The sequence below is a fragment of the Lycorma delicatula genome, chromosome 2 (genome assembly GCF_047948215.1).
Source record: "Lycorma delicatula isolate Av1 chromosome 2, ASM4794821v1, whole genome shotgun sequence".
NCBI classification, from domain to species: domain Eukaryota; kingdom Metazoa; phylum Arthropoda; class Insecta; order Hemiptera; family Fulgoridae; genus Lycorma; species Lycorma delicatula.
In genome coordinates this window covers 181,481,372-181,504,850 of record NC_134456.1, presented here as the reverse complement: position 1 = coordinate 181,504,850, position 23,479 = coordinate 181,481,372, and the positions used below count along the sequence as shown (strand labels likewise).

The 23,479-nt window shown below is 31.7% G+C and overlaps 1 protein-coding gene across 1 annotated transcript in view; it reads right to left on the bottom strand.

Moving 5' to 3' along the window:
* The window catches only part of LOC142320332 (endonuclease/exonuclease/phosphatase family domain-containing protein 1-like), a 49,068-nt gene extending 25,995 nt beyond the window's left edge, over window positions 1-23,073 (bottom strand). The window contains exons 1-6 of the mRNA XM_075358037.1: window positions 22,761-23,073; window positions 17,993-18,177; window positions 12,737-12,945; window positions 8,825-9,041; window positions 6,504-6,681; window positions 2,902-3,121 (exon numbers count right to left, since the gene is read on the bottom strand). Coding sequence (XP_075214152.1) covers window positions 2,902-3,121; window positions 6,504-6,681; window positions 8,825-9,041; window positions 12,737-12,945; window positions 17,993-18,133 — 965 coding nt within the window. The 5' untranslated portion in view covers window positions 18,134-18,177; window positions 22,761-23,073. The remainder of the gene's footprint in view (window positions 1-2,901; window positions 3,122-6,503; window positions 6,682-8,824; window positions 9,042-12,736; window positions 12,946-17,992; window positions 18,178-22,760) is intronic.
* Window positions 23,074-23,479: the final 406 nt, after the last annotated feature.

The window sequence follows — 23,479 nt, the reverse complement described above, 5'->3', positions numbered from 1 at the left end:
AGAAGTCAGTAACAAAGTTAACCCTACTGCCAATAGATTCCTCTCAAAGTTATGGAGATCAGCTCAGTTGGTTGGAAAGTATCAATTAAATAAAAATTTTCTCTAGTGTTGTGAATGTTCACTTTTAATTCAACAGTTCCTGTTGAATTAAAATACCAGTTTACTACCATTAGGCCAAATGGAGATGTTATCAGAATACATAACAAACCTATGCAAACCATTTTAAATAGTCCTCTGTAAGCAAAACAAAAAATGGTTTAATTCCAATTTCATCCAGAAAAATTTGTGAATTAGAATTTTTATGACCAATGTACCTAAATGACAGACAAGAAATAACAGTTAACATGCATTCCTGTTAATTGACAAAGTATAGATCTACACCAAGAATTGGTGTAGATCAATACCTGGTCATTTTCCCTACTGTGTCCAATCAGAACTGTTGGTTCCATGTTTGTGGTTGATACATTTTTATGTATATGTTTTATGCATAATGAATGAATATATATATATATTCATTCATTCATTAATATATTATGCATTAATATATAATGCATAATGAATGAATGAATTTATTATGTATTTATATATACAAAGTGCAACAATAAAGTAATGTCATTTTTTTTAGCAAATTATGGCAACCCTGCAGCCTTCATACACTCCATCTTTGACCTTTATCTTCCCACCATTAATAGTTAAAGCAGGACCTTCGTAAAACCTCTCAGTCTTGAGTGGTAGAATAAATGAGCATGTGTTTTGGTCTCTTGTCACGGAAATATAATTATTGCAAAATATTGTGCAATGGTAGGCTATTTCTTTTTGTGTCAAACTCTGTGTATTTGTGCAAAATGGTTCTGAAAAACCTCACAGAGCAACAGCGAGATGCACAGAAAAATGTGGCAACTGATCCGTTGGTACAAATCAACCCAGAGTTATTAAGCCATGTTATCACTGGTAATGAGAATTGGATCTTCCAGTATGATCCACAGACAAAATGCCAAAGTTTGCAATGGTGTTCAAAGGGTCACCCAGAACAAAAAAGCTTGCATGTCGAAGTCAAATTTGAAATGCATGTTTGTATGCTTTTTTGATTCCATAGACATTGTACTAAAGAGTGGGTACCTCCTGGGCAAACAGTTAATCAATATTTCTCAAAGACTTTGAAAATGAGTCTTCCATGTTCATTCAAACATTGGTACGAGTTGGATTCTTCCCACCACAATAATGCGTCATCTCATGCTGCATTGTTTGTATGCAGTTTTTAACCTCAAAACGAATTACAGTACTACCACAGCCATATTATTCACCAGATCTGGCCCCAAGTGACTTTTTTTATTCCCAAGTCAAATTGGTGGTCAAGAGACACCATTTTCAAACAACAGAAGGTCCAAAATGCTGTGTCAAAGGTCTTAAACAATATTCCTGAAGAAGAATTCCAGAAATGTTACCAGCAGAGGCAGAAGCATTGGAGTAAGTGTGTGCAAGCAGAAATGAACTAATTTGAAGGAGATTACATTACAGCTGACTAAAACCATAAGTAAAAATTTTTGTCACATCAGTCTCATTACTTTATTGTTGGACATCGTATATATTTATTTATTTTTATAAAAACGTATTGCTAAAAATCTTGTAAACAATTATTATATGAGAATGTATATGCGATTGAACAATATGAAAACTCTCTTATAAAGACAAACACCTGTCTGGCTTTGATACACAACATGCAAAATGATAACTGGAATTAAGAAAAAATATAAAAAAGTATATGAAGAAAAATATTATTGATTCAATTTAAAAATAGACCACCGACTTATTTATGAAGGACATTTCAAATCTGACTTCTAGTTACCACAAGCATCATATTGCTAAAGCAACTGCTTTACTTTGAACAGCTGATCAGAAGTATATCATGGAAGTGCCATTATATCTTTATTAAAAAGTGAAAAAATGTAACATTTTTTATCTCCGATTGACTGATAAGTATTTCTTTTTTTTAAATTTAATTCTGTAGAAATTTTATATAAAAAACATAAATAAAATTAGAAATTCTGCATTTAAGTGTTACACTTATTTTTTATCTCAGCAATTTTTTTCCTTAATTGTTCTATTTTCTCTCTGTAGGTTTCTGCATATTTTATGCACACTACTCACACTGAAGGGTAAAAGATAAGGCAGAAATTATAATAATGAAACCAGTCATAGTAGTAGCCAAAGCTAAGCTCCTTAATTCTTGATTTACTACCGATAAAGGCAATCCTTCATCAACCTAAAAAAATCTTTAACCAACCAATCTAAACAATAATATGTTAATAAATGATGTGTAGCCATCAACTCACTTGATAAAATTATGTAAGCTTGGTGTCATATTACAAATACTTGATTGCATTCTCCTCCATACGTAACACATGGTTAAACAAAGGATAGTTAGCAAGATGCTTTATCACAAATTCACATTAAAATAAACAATTACACTGGTACATCTTGTAAGCAATGTGAGTAAAACTTTTTAGATGCAAGCAGTTGTATACTGATCAAGTTACAGCTGAAAGGATGATATAACTGACAGCATTATAAGTGGGGACTACTGTTTCAGAAAAAAAATCATACAAAGAGACAAATCAAGAGTTTCACACAAAAGTGTAAAGGAGCAGTCACAAAAAAAAGTTTATTTTTACAACAGATGCATACCAATGTCAGAATTTTATCTATAATAGATTAATTTTTTCTGTCAGGAGAGAACGGGTTAAATGTGTTTTACTGCCCCTTAGGTAGATCTACCACTGCTAACTAAAAGTACTACATAAGATTCTCAGGTCTCATAAAATATAGTATTATTCAAAACTAAAAGTAGTTCTAATTAAAACAAAATATCTAGACAAAAGCAAAAACAGCAATCAATATTACCTATTTTCCAAAATTGTTCTACAGAAAACTTCACGTATACCAGGATTATCTGCCTTTTCAATGGACATTCCATATAAATTCCATGAAGCAACTCTTAATGCCGGTTGACCATCTCGCATGTTTGTAAAAGTATCATCAGATACTGGCCGTGGAGAATATGATGAAAGTACTTCAAATATATCTTTTACATGGACCAACCCATTCACATTAGCTTTACGATCTGAAAAGAATATGTAAAGGTTCCAAATAAGATTTGCAAAATATCAAATGCTATCAAGAACATAGTATTTCATATAAAGCTGATCCATGTTAATATAACATTATAAGGGTGTTCAAAAAGTGGTACAACCATATGGGAAAATGAATAAGTTACAATAGTTGTTGAAAGTGGCCATTACGCAATTCACATAATTGAATACAATGTTGCATGCTCTTTAACACATGTAACATTTATTGAGGAACTGCAGCGACATATCATTCAATTTCGCTCTGCAATTCGGGAGTGGTGTAAGGATGAGTTTTGTAAACAGCATCCTTAAGTTATCCCCACAGAAAAAGGAGGGGATAAAACAGGAGACTGAGGGAGCCAAACCCCTTCAAAATCACTCCATGAAAACACAAATTTAAGAAAGTCAGAGTGTTGTTGAAATCATGAGTAGTCAAGCTGGTCTGCAGGTATAGTATTTACAAATTGTTGCACCATCTGTATGTAATGCTCACTGTTCACTGTGCCATGAAAGAATGTCATGAAGACATTTACCTATGTAAAATTGCACACCAAACACTAACATTTTGTACTTTGTGCAGAAGAGACTCGTACAGCTAATGCTGGATTTTTTGTACACAAAATGTATGTGAATTCTGTGCATTCACGTATCCATCAAGGTGGAACCATGTAAGAATTTTATTTTTTTCCATTGGTGGCACTCTTTAAATAAAGTGGCTTTCAACTAATCTAGGTGGTGGTAGTGGTTCAAAGTTAGTCAAACTTACTAATTTTCTTTGTCTTTTTACTAATGTACCATATTTTCTAAATAATTTATCTATTAATTTGGAGCTTAATGCTTTAGTTTGCTTTGTCTATTAAGATTAGTTTTCTTTGTGAACAATTAATAAACCACAAAAGAATTATGAGTAGCTATACTTGACATCTTTAAAAAAGTTTTACAAGGGTCATTCAAATAAAAACCAGAATTTTGCCGCATGAACTGTGAATGTGGTAGGGCACTGCGGGTAGTTAGTTGGATACATGTCAAGAACAACCTGCCAACCATGCCCATAAGTCATAATCCCATGTCAGTAGCAGGAGGTAACATTGTCTGTTGCATAATCGCATCAGCTATGGGAGTGATCAATCCATTATCACTCATCATCTTGGTTTTAGAAAAATTAGTGCTCGATGGGTTCTGAGGTTGACCAAAAATCAAAAACAGGTCAGGTTGGAGATCTGTAAAAGACTTCTGAATTGATTTCAGCAAGAAGGGAACAACTTTTTGAGGCACATCGTCATATGTGATGAGACATGGGTCCATCATTACACTCCGAAGTCAAAAATGGCAAGTAAGGAATGGTGAAGGAAGGATGAGGGCTGCCCAGTGAAAGCCAAAACCCATCTGTCAGCCGGTAAAGTTCTTGCAACAATTTTTTCTTACTTAAGAGGAGTTTTACTCATTGATTTTCTCCACAATAGCGAATGGTGCATGTGGCTTACTATTGCCAGCTGACTCCATGACAACGCCAAGTTGCACATCATGATTTTGACAAGGATAAACTGAAAAAAAAATGCACTGGGAAACCCTCGACCACCTTCCATACAGTCCAGATTTGTCCCCCTGTGACTATTTTTTGCTTGCACCTTTAAAAAAATTGCTTGGAGGAGAACTAATGGAAAACAATGAAGATATCAAGGAGCGTGTGCACAATTGGTTGAAACTCATCCTCAAACTTTTTAAGAATAAGGAATATTCAACCTTCTAAATTATTGGTAAAAGAGATCATGCAGGAGACTATATAGAGAAATGATGAAGGTATGAATTGTATATATTATTAATCAGTAAATTTATAAAAAACATTACTGTTTATATTTGATTTACCCTCGTATATACAACAACACTTTAGCAATGTTTAAGAAATAAGTTTATAGTCATATGTCTTTTAAATTGACTATCAAGAATGTAAAATATAACAATTCTATGTACATTTCATTTAAAGAAATATAATCTTCAAGTTATATTAATGATTTATAATACCGAGTAAACAGAAAAGAATACTAGGTTATAATTTTTATATCTCTTGGATGAGGTGTACAGTGTTGATTTAAGGCTAGAATCAAACAAAAAGGAGAGTTCTAGGAGCACGCATGGCCATAGACTGTTCCTTATCTTTCTGCTTCACAGTCACAAGCAATGATGCTGACTCCTGAAAAGAAAGACTTCTTTGTTTTGCAGTTTTCTAAATGTAAATCTATAGTTGCAGTTCAATGTGCATTGTGTAGAAAGTTTAATTGTGATACACCAAGAGGCAATAAGATTCGTCTATGGTATAATCAATCTGAAATGACTGGATGTCTGGGTAAAGGAAAGAGTACAAGATGACCATACTCTTGTCTGAAGAAAATGTTGAATGCACCAGTACATTTTTCCCCAGTGTATTCCTAAAAATCTACCAGTAATGATTTACAGTGTGGAATGTTTTAAAGAAAACTTACAATATGTGACTGTACCATTTACAGCTGTTACAGGCTTTGAAGCCTACCAACTACATTGTGCATGCCAACTTCGCAATTAGAATGTTGCTGCACCTTTTTGATTATATTGTGTTTAGTCATGAGTCAAAATTTTATATTAGTGGAAAAGTTAATGTATAATGTGAAAGAGATTCCCCAAAATTAAATGTTTCGGTGCAATATCTTGATGGCAAGTTTATGGACCATTCTTTTTTGTTGAAGCTAAGGTAACATGAGTCGCTTATTTGGATTTGCTACACACATGACTCTTTCCTCAACTGCAAGAAGGACCAGCAAATTTTACTTGGCCACAAGATGGTGTGCCAAGTAAATCTGGTGTGCCATTATCACTTGCATAACTCTATATATGATTAGTTAGATAACATTTTCCCCCAACCCTTGGATTGGTAGACAAGGATCTGATGGCAGAGCCTGTTTTTGGTGGCCTCCAAGATCACCCCCATGTCATATTTTTCTTTGGGGTTTTATAAAGGATCCATTATTGAATGTGTCTCCCCTACTTGGTGGTCTACTCAATTTGAGTTATAGGATTGAAACAGCTGTTGCTTCCATTACTCCAAACATGCTGGTTAAAGTATGGGTGATCACTTCTATTGGTAGGATGCATCCAACATAAACAAGGGTGCTCACATTGAACACTTAGTAGAGAGCACGCATAGTTAAGTGATATTAAATTGCTTTAAAACCCCGATATTCTTTTCTGTATACTCTTAACTTTAAAGATTATTAATAAAAATGTAATTTTATAAATTTAAAGAATAATTCTGTCACCAAACCCACTTACACATAACCGATATTAGTTTATAAATAACAAGTACACACATACATACACAAAATAATTTAACAAAGTACCAACCAGTGAAACGACTATTAAGTACTGATAATGTACGAGGTATAATAGAACCATTTTTTACAGCAACTGAATTGTTATTAATTGTACTGTTTATATTAACAGGCTGTGAAGATTGTGGTGGAGGGCCCACACAGAGATAAGGTCTTATGGCACTTAAACGATACTGGTTCATGCCTTTTACCTAAACAAAAAACTACCATTAGTGTATTTAATAGTATAAAAAATTACATTCTGAATATTTCATCATCAATAATATACCATTCAAACTAAAATATAAATCAAGTTAAACACAAAAGTAAATTGTTTATCTTATAACTGAACTTAATATCTAGCAATGAATACAAACACAAAGGTGATGCAGAAAAATCACTTTATAACTTATCTCCTATATTATTTTAAGAATAATGATCTAAGTATTTTAAACATAAGAATATTTGACGCTTTATTTCAAAGAGATTTTTTAAAATAATTTTGTATCCTAAATCTAAATGTTTCTTCATTTAAATCATAACAGAAAGCCCTTTAATTATTATCAATAAGGATGTAAATAACTCAATAGGCAAAATATTTATATACAAATCCCACTGCCATACTCAATTGTAAAGGAAGAAATCCTGTCTCCTTCTAACTGCAATAAAAAAAAAATTTAAAACATACTTTTAAACAAATCTAAAAAATGGATTACCCATTATACATAAGTAGAAGATAATTTTGTTTTCAAAAAAATAATGTGTATTAAGTTGTCTATTTTCACAAGACCGCAATGAAAAGCATGGGGCATGACCTTAGTTCTATTTTGCATCTTAACTTTAGTTCATCCAAAGAGATTTACTAGATACTGTATATTGAAGTTATCATTTCCATTTTGCATCAAAACCTTTGTCATATTTAAAAAATTTATGTAGATATTGAAAATGAAAGTGAGCAATATGCTTTTCATTGTGGTCTTATGAAAATAGACAACTTAATACATATTATTTTGTTGAAAATAAAATTATAGACTATTTATGTTTACTGGATAATCCATTTTTTAGATTTGTTTAAAAGCATGTTTAAAAAACTTTTTAATATTTTTTACTTCAGACTTTTTATTAGTATGATGTTCAAATATTTACAGGAGTTTTCGATATCTCGTATAAGGGTGTTCGAAGCGTTACATTGGTTGATCAACTACATCAATGTTCATCCCAAAAACCTTCTGCACATGTGCACTATCTGTTAACCATATATAACATTTTTCAAATGTAATATCTTATTTAAAGAGTTTCAAATAAAAACTTAACAAAGTACAACAATATACAAAACTTTGCAGTAATTATTACTAACTTATATTATTAACTAAAATAAAGAATTTTTGTCTAAAATGTACTTGAAGGCAAAACACGGTTATAAAAGGGTTAGTTTATTTATTATTTTTTGTTTTCTACTTTAAGCGACAATGATGTTTCATTAAAAATTAAATTACACAACCGAGCTACATCACTCTTAAGTTTCTTTGCTAACAATATAACTTATTCCACCTTCCTAAAAAAGCTGACTGAATTATTGAATTTAAGGAAAATTTCTACCACCTACAAGACAAGACAATTCTCTTAGTTTCACGCACAATAATTATATATAATTATTATAGTAATTTAATTTTAGCTGAAGCCAAACCAAGTTTACAGTAGCAAATTTATTTTCTCAAAGACTAAATTTTCTAATGGACTCAAGGCCCATAATACAAATGAGATTTATCCACCAAGAAATAAAACTTATTCATAACCATTTTTGGTGTCTATGCTCCAGACCTGCTCTTTCTCAATGTCTCTCTCACATATCACATTACTTCCAAATAAAAACTACTGATGTCGTGACCACATGGGGTGTACTCGTAACAACTAAATTTCAATCAATAAAGATGATCAGCATAACATCACCTTCATGTTTCTGTAACTTCAGTAAGCTCGACTAACACTGACCATAAACCCCACTACACAATAACACTGCAGAAGAACAAATATCAGTTACATCAGCATGCATGTTATTTCAAAAGTATAATTTCTTTCTGGAAAAATTTTTTAAAACTTTCGAAATCAAATGGCTGCATGATAAAAAGATTTTCTCAACAAACAAATTACATCAATGAAAAATTAACTAACACTACAAGTGTAAATAAACTTAGGCTGCTCCATCTATCCCATTTCAATATATGAACACTGAATAGTCTTCATTTCAAAAATAATTTTAACATTTTGTTTTATCAGAGCAATTATAAAAAAGGAATGTTAATAGTGTCATATTATTTGCTAAAAAAAAATTCTAAGTAAAATTATACAACTTACTTTTAAAAGATCATCAAAATTGATAAATGGCCCTCGTCTTTCTCTATGATCTACAATGTTAGCAGCCAATTCTTGATTAATTCCTCGAACTGACATTAATGTAAAAACACTAGCAGTATTTAAGTCTGTTAAAGGTGTGGTAACTGGTAAAGGAGGTGGAGGACGTGATTCTTCACTTTCCAAACTGTCCATAGAAGGTGCTCGAGAAGAAGTACAACTATAAAAGAATAGAATTATAATAAATAGTGAATATTTTTAATCTTACTGAAAGATCTGTTTGTTCTCAACAAATATTTCTGTTAACATTTTTCATTATAGTCTTGGAGGTAATCATACAATCTAAATTCTAAGTTGACTTGGACTTGCACATTTTTTCCTAAAACACATGTATTAGATGTGACAATTAAATAATGAGACCAATACAATAACTAAATTTTATTTATATGTATTATAATCTAATGCTTATCCCCTTTAATATTGTTCCCAATCTGACTTACACACTGATGTAGCCTTGTTTTCCATTGATAGAAGGCATAGAACAGATCACTTTCTGTCAGTTATATAAATTAACTCTCATTTTCTTCTTTACTGTACTAGGATTCGTATCCCTAGGATTCTCAAAAAGAATGCCACAAATAAAGTTTTGTTGTTATGCTTCAGAACTTGTTGCCTACCCCAGCATTTTCCAAAAAAATCATCACTTGTGATTAAAATGTTCCAGTATGATCATGACAGACAGTCAGTAACTTTTTGTTAACTTGTCTAACTACAGCCATGCTCATTGTGCTTTTTTTATGGTAAGGGTGTATAATTTTGGAGGAATAGGTTCCAGAGGGCACAACAGTGAATCAACATAATTATAGGGAAGTTTTTGACAAAGCTGAGAAAAGAGACAGAAAGACACCCAAACTGTAAAAAAAGGTTTTAAACGTGACACAAAATATTGCCTTTAAAAACAGATTTCACTTTAAGAAAAGGAAAAAAGTCAATCCCAAATCTGGTAAATATTGAGGATGTTCAAGTAAAGTAATGCGTTTTTTGGCCAAAAACTGTTTCACAGGAAGTGCTGCATTGAGCAGGCATAATGTCCTGTTGAAGAATAAAACCATTTTTTCCACAGCTTGGGTGGTCTTTTTGTCTCTTTCTCAGCTTTGTCAAAAACTTCCTTATAATAATGCTGCTTCACTATTGTGCCCTCTGGAACCTATTCCTCCAAAATTACATACACCCTTGACATAAAAAAGACACAATGAGCATGGCTGTAGTTATATAAGTTAACAGAAAGTGCACTGACTGTTGTTGTCTGTCACAATCATACTGGAAGATCCAAGATTTTTTTTTAAAGGATGGGGTAGACAACAAATTCTGTAGCATAACAACAAAAATTTTCTTGTGGCATTCTTTTTTGCTCGGTTTGAGAATCCTAGGGACTATTTTGACACAAACCTTTTTTCATGTTGATCCTGCCAAAATTTTTCATACAATGCCTTTGTCAATGTACACAGATTTAGCTAACATTCAGGCACTGAGTTGACAGCTTTATTAAACAATGTAGCTATTTTTTTCTAGATTTTCTTCTTCAGTTTTTGAAGTGGAAGGTGGTTCAGGGGGTTTATTTCTTCTATGTTCTGATATCCTTCCTGAATCTTTTTTTCCATAAGACATGCAATGGGGTTCTTTCTAAATGCAACCTTTGGATAGGAAACAAAGTACTTAAAGGATAGGAAACAAAACAGTTCCAAAGGCATAAGGACCACCAATCCATTAAAGAAGCAACTTCCCTGTTAGTAACAGAACGTCTAGGCATAATGCTGTAGGTGAAACTGCAGTGGCTGACTCAACCCATACACCACTCACCCATGAAAATGAAGTAAGGATATGGAAAGGGAAAATCAATTTACATAGTAACTGATTTTGATAGGGGAGAGAATTAAAAGGCACTTCAAAAATTAATGCAAATTTAACTATCTGCCACAAAATTTGTTCAGTCATGTTTTTTTAGTATTTACTTGAGTTTAAAATTAGCAAGGTTTATAGCAGATGAAAATAAACAAAAACAAAATAAAAGTAATGAAATGTATTAGAAATAACAAAGATGGACCACTGAATGTGAAAATAGGAGGAGAAAAGATTATGGAGGTAGAAGAATTTTGTTATTTGGGAAGTAGAATTACTAAAGATGGACAAAGCAGGGCGATATAAATGCCGAATAGCATAAGCGAAACAAGCCTTCAGTCAGAAATATAATTTGTTTACATCAAAAATTAATTTAAATGCCAGGAAAAGATTTTTGAAAGTATATGTTTGGAGTGTCGCTTTATATGGAAGTGAAGCTTGGACAATCGGAGTATCTGAGAAGAAAAGATTAGAAGCTTTTGAAATGTGGTGCTATATGAGAATGTTAAAAATCAGATGGGTGGATAAAGTGACAAATGAAGAGGTATTGCGGCAAATAGATGAAGAAAGAAGCATTTGGAAAAATATAGTTAAAAGAAGAGACAGACTTATAGGCCACATACTTAGGCATCCTGGAATAGTCACTTTAATATTGGAAGGACAGTTAGAAGGAAAAAATTGTGCAGGCAGGCCACATTTGCAATATGTAAAACGAAATTGTTAGGGATGTAGGATGTAGGGGGTATACTGAAACGACTAGCACTAGATAGGGAATCTTGGAGAGCTGCATCAAACCAGTCAAATGATTGACGACAAAAAAAAAATATAACCGCAGTTAAAAATAAAAATAAATTTAAAAAGATATTTATAAATTGCAACAGTATATTTTATTTATTAGCATTAAGTTCAATCAATTTTGTATTTAATAATTTTATTTTTAATCAAATAAATTTACTTATGACTATGAGTCACCATCCTTACCAATGAATTAATTTATCCTAATTAATTTTACTTTTTAACTGAACTTGCTGTATTGTTCTTGAAAGTAAAACAATGTCTACTTGATTTTACAGTCCCATTCTTTCTTTTATAATTAAATTAAATAATTTTTTTGTTAGTACTTTTGAGTACCACATTTTAATTTTTTTAACTAAGATATACAATACCTTTAAGCCTTAAAATTCTAATACTTGGAAATGTATACCAATTTATCCATAACGTGAAATCTTTTCTGTTAATCAGTGAATTACATTATTTTTTTTTTAATTTTGGTTTTTTAGAGGTAAACAATTTTTTTACTTAACAATAGGCAATACTTAACAAAAAAGAAATAAATACATCAAACCTATAAAAATAATTTCTGGTATTACATTAAAAATAGTTACACACATATATTATGCAATATAAATATCAATAATGGTGTTAACTCTAAAACTTCCCCATACTTGGCATGGATTTGGTGGGTGCTAAACCAAAATGAACATAAAACTACTTGGGAAAATGGCAGATAGTGAAAAAGGGCTAACCTACCCACAATAGAACTTTGAAATGAGACAAGTAACTGAAGGAGTTATTTGAAGCTCCTGCCAGGCAGCAGACATCTATCCCACCCATAATTCATTTGGGAGATCAGGTACCTAACTTGGATGGGAGGAGTTTATTAATGAAAATAATTTTGCATTAATCAGGTAAAATATGATACAACAAACTCCCAAATACTAAATAATATGTTTCTTTAAGGAAAATGATTGCCCATTCCTAGAACTGTATGGCATATGAAAGAATCCAGTTTAACTATACATTCAACCACCTTTACTGGAAAGTATGCAAGTTGGTTAAATACCTATTGTGTTACAGGGTCCTTTTTCGTTAAGATATTAACTCCTTTCTCATCCTTGATTAGATAAGAATAAGTTGTAAACCAGTTACTAATTCCAGTCTTGGTTCTAAATAGGGTAATGTCCTACCAAAATCAGCAAAAATATCACATAGAAAAAATGGTAAAACACACCACACCTAGTATTGCGCTGTTTCACACATATTTCAGGTCTAATCTGATCCAATTTTTCAGCACCAACTCCAGAAACAAGTGCTAGATCTTCAATTTTATTAAATCTTCCAATAACTTGGCGATGTTCTACAATGTTCTGAGCGATTGTTCTTGTCACACCAGGTAATGTCATTAATTCTTCTTCAGTGGCTGTATTCATGTTCAATTGTTCAACCTTTAATAAAAAAAATATTATAAACTATTATATAATTTTATAACAAATAAAAAAAATTTATTTATTAATATTTACAAAAAAGTCAAGGAAAGTAAGTGAAAGGAAAAGTTAAACATAATTCTACTCGTAGTATAAATAAATAATTGTAAGTAACAAATGATTGAATAGCTTACAAAATATAACGAGAAAACTAATTTTTATAAGAAAAATATTTTGCAGTTTTTCAGAATTAACTTAAAACATTTGTTTGCTGATGCAATGAATTTTCTACAACACATTAAAACCATGAATACTATATCAAACTGGACAAAACAAAGTAAATAATTTTTCTAATCCAAATAACAAAATAAATAATACCTAAAATGTAAACTTAGATACTATTACAGTATAACTTAAATTATTTCATAGTTACAGTTACTGAATTTAACAACTTTACCTAGTTATTCACAAAACAAGCGAAAGATAGAATTAATTTAAACACATTTTGTTTTGCAAATAATCACTTGTGTATTATTAATGGCTATCAAATAAATAAAAATATTTCAGGGAAACTGGTTTCTATTCATTTAATAAAAAAAAATACAATAAGTAAAAACATATATATGAGTTTATACAAACATTATTATTTTTTTTTTTATTCAATGAAGGGAAAATTTTGATATCTCTCCATGGTAGAAAGGGGGCAACAATTGTATATATTAACAACTGCTAGTACATGCAAGGAGCTAACGAATGAAGAGACCAAGTTACTCCTCGTATGAAGAGTTCTCCCAGTACAACTCCCAACAGCCTCCTCAGAGGACAGATGAACAGTGTTGGGTGCAGGGGACTCTACTGCCCTAGGGTAGAAAACTGCCTCCAAAACCGAGGAAAGTCTTAAGGAAGTCAAAGGTATTAGAACACAGGACAATGAAAAACCATTGTATTAACGATCCTAGTGGTAATTCCTTGTATTACACGCTATAATAATGGCTTCTTTTGTTAAATGTTCTGGAGTTAAAATAGCTTTTCATTCAGATCTCTGAGAGAAACAGAGAAAATAAGTTAAAAGACTGATTACATACAGGAACTTGGAATATCAAAATTCTGTTACAGAGTTGAAAGTACAGAAGCTCCAAGAGAAATTAAGATAAATAAAATGGATATATTAGAGCTGAGTTGTAAGGTAAGAAGAACAGAGTGAAATGAGGAGCTAACATATTTTATTTTGGAAGGAAAAATGGAGTGGCTATAATTATGAGGAAAGACGTAGAAAACCGGTTCTCAGTAAATCATGTGTTGGACCTCATGTTGAACATGGGGATGTGCATTATCATGCGACAGGACAATACGTTGGTCAGCCACCCACGTTGCCAATTTTGAACAGCATGCTGTAAGTTACAGCGCGCCGTTTCGCAGTAGACTTCTGCATTTATAGTCAACCAATTCCAAAAGACTGTGGCCATCAGTTTACATCCAAATGGCTGTAGCTTGACCTTTGTTGGCCCGGTTGGTGATTGAGAATGACGCCATTCACTTGACTGTTCTTTTCTCTTTGGTGTGTAATACGAAATCCATGTTTCATCGTCAGTAACAATTGAATTAAGGAATTCATCACCTTTTTCTGTATAGTGCATCAAAAAATCCAAAGCATATCATATTTGGACTTTTTGTGATGGTGATATTTGTTGGTAAGTCCGTTGGGTGACATGCGACACCCAACTTTCACAAACCCTTCTGAAGCCTAAATGGTCATGAACAATGCAACTAATAACAACTCTTGAAACATCAGGAAAAAGAAGGGCCAGGTCAGAAATTGTTGAGCGATGATCTTTTCCGATTTCATCATCGACATGTTTCAACAAGTCCTCGGTGATTATGGAGGGCCTCCCTGAATGTTCTTCATCATGAATATTAATTCTTCCTTTTTCCTGTTTAGCCTCTGGAAAGTTCAATCTGGTATTACTTCAGAGGATGATATGTATGAGTGTAAGTGAAGTGTAGTCTTCCACAGTCTCAGGTCGACAATTTCTGAGATATGTGGTTAATTGAAACCCAACCACCAAAGAACACCAGTATCCACGATCTAGTATTCAAATCCGTATAGCAATAACTGTCTTTACTAGGGCTTAAACACTGGAACTCTCAACTTTCAAATCAGCTGATTTGCGAAGATGCATTCACCACTAGACCAAGCCAGTGGGTTGCACATAAATATTGCACATAATTCTCTTATTTCTAAACTTTTCACACCATTTTCGGATATTTCTTTACTCATTATATTATCACCAAACACTGCAACCAACTGTCTATGAATTTCAGCTGGCATAACATTTTGATGGTTTAAAAAAACATATGATCCAACGTATTTCACACTTGGCGCAACATCGTTTTTCCTATTCATTTTATAGTGCAATAACTCACACATAATCAAAGATATTACAATATAATAACTTACAGACAACAATGCAATGTGTACATTACTAGTGTGCACAGGTTCGCCAACATAAAGGAGGGAAATTTCTCATCGGTCTTTAGAGATATCCCTTGTAAAATGTTCAGTACAGAACACAAAACAATAAGTTTAATGGTCCATACTGCTAAAATACTGTTGAAGAGTTCTAAATTGGCAAGACTAATGGAAGGAAGAAAGTCCAGGAGAGGAACAGTTTGGCTTTAGGAAAGGAAAAGAAACCAGAGCCGTCAGGCTACTAAGGATGATTGGAGAAAAGTATTTAAGTAGTAGGGAATGAGTCTGTGTTTCACAGATTTAGAGAAGGCATTTGATAGAGTTAAATGGGAAAAAAATTATGAGATTCTTAAAGAGAAAAAAAGTAGAATGAAAAAACCAAGTTAATTAAAGCATTACCAAAAACAAACAGCAACAATGAATCAATAAGAATATGACTGACTGGGTGGGTCTAGGTTGAGGTGTTAGGCAAGGATGCTACCTCTGATTGGCAATGTTCAACATTTACATTGAAGATATGATAAGGAATGTATCAGGAGAAAGAGAAGAAGGAATAAGAGGAAGAAAAATAAGATTTGCTAATGATATGGTAATTCTAGTGATGACACAAACATGTTTCAAAGATAGTTAACAGTCCTGGAGGAAGAAACGAAAGAATATAGAATGAAAATAAATATAGGAAAACCAAAATAATGGAAGTAAACATCAAAGAGGATTTGGGTAAGGACAAGTGAAGGAAGAGTAGGAAAAGTAAAAAATTATAGATATTTTCACATTAGTGACAAGAGGACTAAAAGAGTGAAATGGAAATAAAAGAAAGGACAACAATGGCAAAGGAAGCCTTCAGTTAGATGTAATTACTACATACGATAGTAAAAGTCTGAACTTAGAGAAGAGTTAAGAAACCACTTGGCTGCTTGGTCAGCCAAGTGCTACATGTGATGTATCTTGTTGTATGGAAGTGAAGCATGGACAGTAAGAAAGAGAGAGACTGGATTGAGGCTTTTGAGATATAGCTTGGAGAAAATAAGATGAGATGGGAATGAGGAAGTAATGAACAGGATTAAAGAAGAAAGAGTACTTATGCAGGAACTACACAAAAGAAAAGGAAACTATGATTAGAAGTGGAATCTTGACAACTGGATTGGAAAGGTCAGAAAAAGAAAAATAAAGCAAGGAAGAAGAATGAAAGAAAGTTAACAGATGAGGTGAAGATTGGAAACTATAAGGGGATGAAGAAGAACACATGGGACAAAAATGGATAAGGTAGAGGTGGCAAAAGGGACCTGCTGTGAGGCAGAATACCAGATAATGAAATATATTGCTACATCTTGTTAGTTTTGTTAACTGCAGAAATTAAATATCTGGGATATTGAAAATAGAAATGTTATGTATACTTCATCTTTGATAAATCTACAACAGAAAAAATTTAGGAGTACAAGATCTACGAAAAATACTCTTTAACCACTCAAGAGTCCTAGAACGTGGATTTCGAATTACTTTTACCAATCAATGTTAATGAAGCACCATCTTGATTATCTCCAACCACTGGTGGAAAGAGAATCTACTGGACCTTGTGGAGAGAATAACTCAATTCAAAAGACCTTTTTTAAAGGACAAACCTCTCAGACCTTTTTCAAGGACAAAAAACCTGTTTCTTTCGATTTTCACAAACATGTTCCAGGAAGGGAGCAGCATTTTTACAGGTTTCAATCCAGCAATTTAAGCGTGAAACCACCTCTTATTTGCATCCATAAGGTTTTATAAGAGAGAGAATTAAAATGGCTTTAACAACTTTGTAACACTTATCATAAGGCATCTTATGCTCTCATAAGATGCCTTATGATCTTTTCATATAAAATAGCATTCTCTCAGATGCAAGTTGCATAGACTGACACTCCCAAGTTATTTCTGATCCCTGAACTGGACACACAAGAGCAACTGAATAACTTGGCGTAGCATATGAACATCATTCTCTACAAAATTATTGTCCTACAAATAAACTATAAGTCAGGGAAGTCTCTAGCAACATTGAATACTAAAACTTTAAACAACTTGTGTTTCATTTCTTAACAAGCAACATTCTATGTTTATGGAAGTAGTAATCTAGCTAGCTTATTCTCAGCTGCTTGATAACTTCAAGATGGCAGAAGCAAACTTTACAAAATCAAACATAAGATTTTTGGTTATTACATTATTTATTTTTTTTTAATATAATGTTATTACACTTCAAATATTCTATATTTCCTTTGGATAAATTAATTACTTTCTTACAGTTGTAAAGCTCCCTTTGGCATATATTTTACACTATTCATAAAATATGTAATTATAGAAGTTCTCGTCAATCTTATAAATCTGGTATTTGCCTAGTGCGTTTTTTCAGTAAGTATATAGACCACATATACACTTTTTTTTTGTTTCTAAAGAACAGCTTTTTATTTCAATACAGAGACTAATTTGTTATATTTGAACATTCACGTATAAAAGATCTACTTAAAAACGGTTTAACTTTAATTAAATTTTGTTTCAAAAGGGGCTACAAAAATAAAACTTAGATATAAGAAAGGGCAAAAACCAATACCTCTATATAACTGTTACCTTAAGATCATTATCAGGGTAATAAAAAGTAGCACTAAGTGAGCCCTGTCCAATGCGAGCACGTCTAGGAAAGGGTGATCGAAGTGCATTGCGGATAGATCGACGACGACCAACTAGAGGAGTGCTATTATTCTGTCCCATCTTCAATAACTGTATTGTTGTAAGTTCTGACCAGCAATTTTAAGCTACAAAAAATAAAATTAAAAGTATCTTTAAAATTCTTTTAATTAATTTCATACAAATAGTTACAACAATATTTTGGCAATCTGCACCCAAAGCGACATGATAAAAAGAAAACAAAAAGTACACATAGTGAGAAATCACAAAAAATTGGATTCAAAAAAGAAAAAGTTTTAAACTGAGACATAAATTCAACTTTTATACTGCTTCAAATACATCTAGCATTTTATGTTCAAATGTCACTTGCACGCTTACAGACCCAGTACCTCAAAACAGGGCTTTAATTAACTTTACTGGGTAATTCTTAGTTATGTTAGTTTCTTTTTTCATAAAAATGATGTTATTGCAACCAAAAGATTTGACTGGAAATGTTATCTTGAAGGCAGTGTGTAATTATCAGACAGTATCAGCTAAGTTACTAGTCTGGTACTGCCTGTAATTAATTTCTTTTCTCTTCCACGTAATCGCGATGCTTACTTCCTGCTAAACAGTACACAAGGGTACACTGGTTTTGGGCTTTTTCTATTTTCCCCCACAATGGTTTTTTTTTAATATTATATATTAGTAATTACTCGTGTTTAAAAACCCATACAATCTAACCAAACGTAACCTACACTCACTAACCTTGACTAGTGAATGAAGGCTAGCAAGCAAAGCGAGTGTGGGTTAAATTTGATTAGATAGTACTCACAATTTCTCTGCAAATACCCACTGATTTAGAAGAAAAAATTTAAAAAAGTGGCTGCCGGATTCTGAAAAAGGATGTACTCATTGAATGAGATGTATTACATCTACAATACATCTAATTTTTAATGTCAATATGTAGTTAAGTTACTAAAAAATAACAATTATTATTTTCTTAATGAGTTTAAATAGTAATTCTTAAAAGAAACCACTTTGGGGGAGGAACAGAAAAGATCCCTGAATTTAACTGGATATCATAATTCTTAATAACTTTCTGAAAATTTAAATAATTCATCAACGTACTATCATAATTAACCTCAAATAACAAAAAATTAATTACCAACACAGTATCAAAGATTCTAACAACTAATATCAAAAGTTAATTTTTGTGGAGGATCATGCATCATCAGCCAGTACAAAATTCTACAATTACATCAAACAAAAACAAAACTAAATTTAGAAAAAATAAACCCTAACAACCACAAAACTTGAACAACACAACACACTGCCACAGGAATGACATAACATTTTTAATTCATAATTGTTAAATACAATTTTTTTTACAATGAAAAAATGAGCACTAAGTGATTTTACATCTGCTGACAAATGATGCACTGAAGTTAGATGTGAAAAGAAAATTTTGTATGATGTAGATGGTAATAGATTCAAGGACTTGTGGGCTAAATAGCTATGATAACAGTTTCATCTAACTAAAATATACATTGCTATATGGATGCATTCTTTAAGAACTGAATTAAGACAATCAAAACCAAAATATTTTTATGATATGTTACGGAACAATCAATGCATAAGAACCATCGAATAAAATAATAATTCTACCTTCCTTATTAAGCTATATATACTTATTAAGGTAATGTTACAAACAAAGTAAGGAAAATGTGAATTGTAGGTTTGAAGTTTATTTATCAAATTTGGAAACTATTACAACTGGCTACAAAGTTAAAAATCTGAAATTAGAAGAGGATATAAATTATAATGGAAATTTTATTTTTATTTACAATTTACAAACGACTATGGCTAGTAATATGTTTATTTTGAAGGTTATTCCCATGTGACTTATTTTGTTCATATAATAATCCTAAGAATATGCAATCACAATCATTTTCTTTTTATGAATGGGGAGCTTGAAAAAATTTCAAACCCATCATGGGAACTCTTATTAGAACTTCTGTCAGATAAGAAAATACAATTTGAAGAAACTGGCTCCTTATTAACTTCTAATGTTCCATCCAAATATTACCACAAAAAAGTTACTTACAAGTAAAAATATGCAGGCTCATTTTTGTATGTGTGTGTGTGTATATATATATATATATATTAAGAAAAGGTTGGAATTTTGTGCAATTCTATTTAGAAAAAAAGTATCTGGTTTTTTATCAACCCCTTCACTGACCTCAATAAATTGCTATCACACTAGATATTAGAAAGAGGCAAAATAGTGCCACAGATGCAACCAGAATGGCATCTGGTACTGGTCGTATGGTTGCATCAATGGCAGATTGTAGTACAATCCAACAATTCCTACACAAGAAAAAATGGATGAACGAATATAAAGAGTAGAGGGCAGGAACAATCATTCACTGAGGTCTGCCTCTGATCAGGGTAATCCACCGTCTACACCAGAATCAAACAATTCTATAATGCTAAGACGCATCTTATTTCACCTTAGCATACAGAATAGTCAATCAGGTGTTTGCTATCACTAACATTTGGTAGTACATAAACTACACTTTTTTTCCTGTTTAGCCTCTGGGAATTACCGTTCAGGTATTACTTCAAAGGATGAAATGTATGAGTGTAAATGAAATATAGTCTTGTACAGTCTCAGTTGGATCATTCCTGAGATGTGTGGTTAATTTAAACCCAACCACCAAAGAACACCGGTATCCACGATCTAGCATTCAAATGCATGTTAAAGTAACTGTCTTTACTAGGAATTGAACGCTGGAACTCTTGACTTCCAAATCAGCTGATTTGGGAAGATGCGTTCACCACTAGACTAACTCGGTGGGTTTTATAAACTACACTTATGTGGTTGTAACATCACAACAACCTCCAAAAACATTCACATGAAATTAGCCACTTGCAAACTTATGAATGATTAACACTGTCATGTTTAATCTTCAGCTATAACTCGATGATGATACCAAATAAAATAAAAAATTTGGTCTGAAATAATTTTAACTAATCTTTTCTTGTTTCATCTCTGACTTCTATATCTAGTCAATACTCAAATTTACTTGTGTAATTATTATATTTTGACATTCATGTTAGGGACAATTAATGTCACATCATCCAATGGTGGTTAGGTGATCATTTTTTATTTTTTGTATATTCATTCTCTCACATTTTAGAGTTCAAATCCCAACTATTTAAAAAAAAAATTTTGTTTGTACTAGGGTAAATTTTACAATGTACGCCAATTTTTGCTTTTTTTTTTGGCATTTGTAGTTTTTCCTAATCCCACCTTGAAACAAAAATCATTGTATTCTATATAAAAATTACTATATATTGTGCTATATACATAATTTTCCTATCTTGTTTATTTATGCCCTAAAATCAGCTCTGGATAAAGAGCATTTAGAATGCAAAGATTTTAATTTTTCTTGCAAATGGACAATGAATTACAGGTGATATTACTATAAATTGTACCAGTCACATTAAATAGTATCTTACATTCACTTTTTGTAATACATAAATTCAGTGCTATATACAATTTTTTGTATTTAGCACATAGAAATAATTTTTTTAAAAATAGAAAAAATTGGTTTTGAACTCTTGAAATACGAGAATGAATATAAATCGATGATTATATCAAATAAAATAAAAGATTTGGTCTGAAATAATTTTTCCTAATCTTTTCTTGTTTCATCTCCAACTTCTATATCTAGTCAATACAAAAAATTAAAAAAAAAAATCATAAACAGTCATGCAACCAATTAATTTAGATTAGGTGATTTGATACGGAATGATGAACATATCTAAATATATAACAATGAGGGTAATCTACAATTCATAAATCTATTTTTAACAACAAATATTGTGAGCAATTCTTGCCAGGATAAGTGACAATCTATCATATGAAATAATTATCAGTTAATGAACAAGAACGGCCTACAAATATCTTGCTCAGTCATTAATAATCATAATACTTAAAAAACGTTTTTATATGCTATGAAACTATATTTAGTGTGCCTTTTAATGAATTCCCTGTGTAGATTAACGCTTACTGTTAATTTGTATTATAGATTAAATATTCCTTTTCAGCATTTTTATTTTGAATTAATAATGGTGTGACAGATAAACAATATTTCTTTTCAATGAAAATATATAATCTGTAATAAACAAACATTATTTAACTATTCTGAAATGTTAACTGATGAAAATAATGAAGGTATGTACATACAATAACTGTAATGAGCAAAGTGGAAATGTCATAATTAACTAGCAGTAGCAACTATCCACACATTCATAACAGAACAATAAATTTAATTTAAAAGAAATTACAATATTCAGTATTTGAACAAGTGTGAATGAATCATTTCATGCTTAAAAACTATTTCAACACTAAAATGAATTTTATACAACAGAAATACATCAATTATGTCATTCCAATTTAATATGCGATTTTATTTATACAAGTTTAAGGATATAAAATTTACAGATAAGGCGAACTTTCGTATACAATAACCGACCGCAATAACGGAAATACATCGCAAAAAATAGGCTAATAATTTTTAAGAATGTAATGAATGTTTCCACACAGGAAATGCTACGACATTATTTTGGTAAATACGTTGCATGCTCTATAAATAAAAATTATTTATTAACGGAAAACACAAATAGAATTTAACTAGGAAAAAATACAAACAACTTGACTTACCGTTTACAAACAAGTTGTGCATAATTTCTAGATTCAGGAGCTAAACCCGCCTACTAATTTATTCTTGTTTGTAAACAAATATAGTGATGATTTCACCTTTACATATTGCGAAAGTGATGTAACCGATAATTACGTTACACGCATGAAAAATACTGTAAACATGAATGGATAATACCTTAAGTCACGACTGAATTCATACAATTTAAAAACACACTGTTCTTTATAGAATACAACGAACGCACCAACAGTATTTCCCCTTCATAACGCACTTACACACTTGTTAGGGAGTTTACAGCTTTCTAACCTGCAACTAACTATAGTCTTCTTAACAGTCGTATCATCTAACAGCTGCTACAGGCACTGAATGCAGCGCTCACCGTGTAATTTTTTAAAAACCTCACACTAACGCTGGCCTTGAGGTATACAAAAAGGTTTAATATTTTATTTTTCCAAATAGCACGTTATTAACTTTACACTTAGTTGGTATGTTTTATTTTCCGTTTATCAGAACACCGTGGGTCTTAAAACACATTTCGTATTTACCGTCAGCCATTTTATATATTAGAAAAAAAAGTGACTGATCATTTTTTACATTTTGTAAAGCAAGTTCTCAGAACTTCAGATAAAGTTTAGTAAGCCATCACCAAACACGAAAGTTTTACCGAAGTTCGGTGACTGAAATTTTTTTAAAGTTCATAAAAAATTTATTATAATTTTTT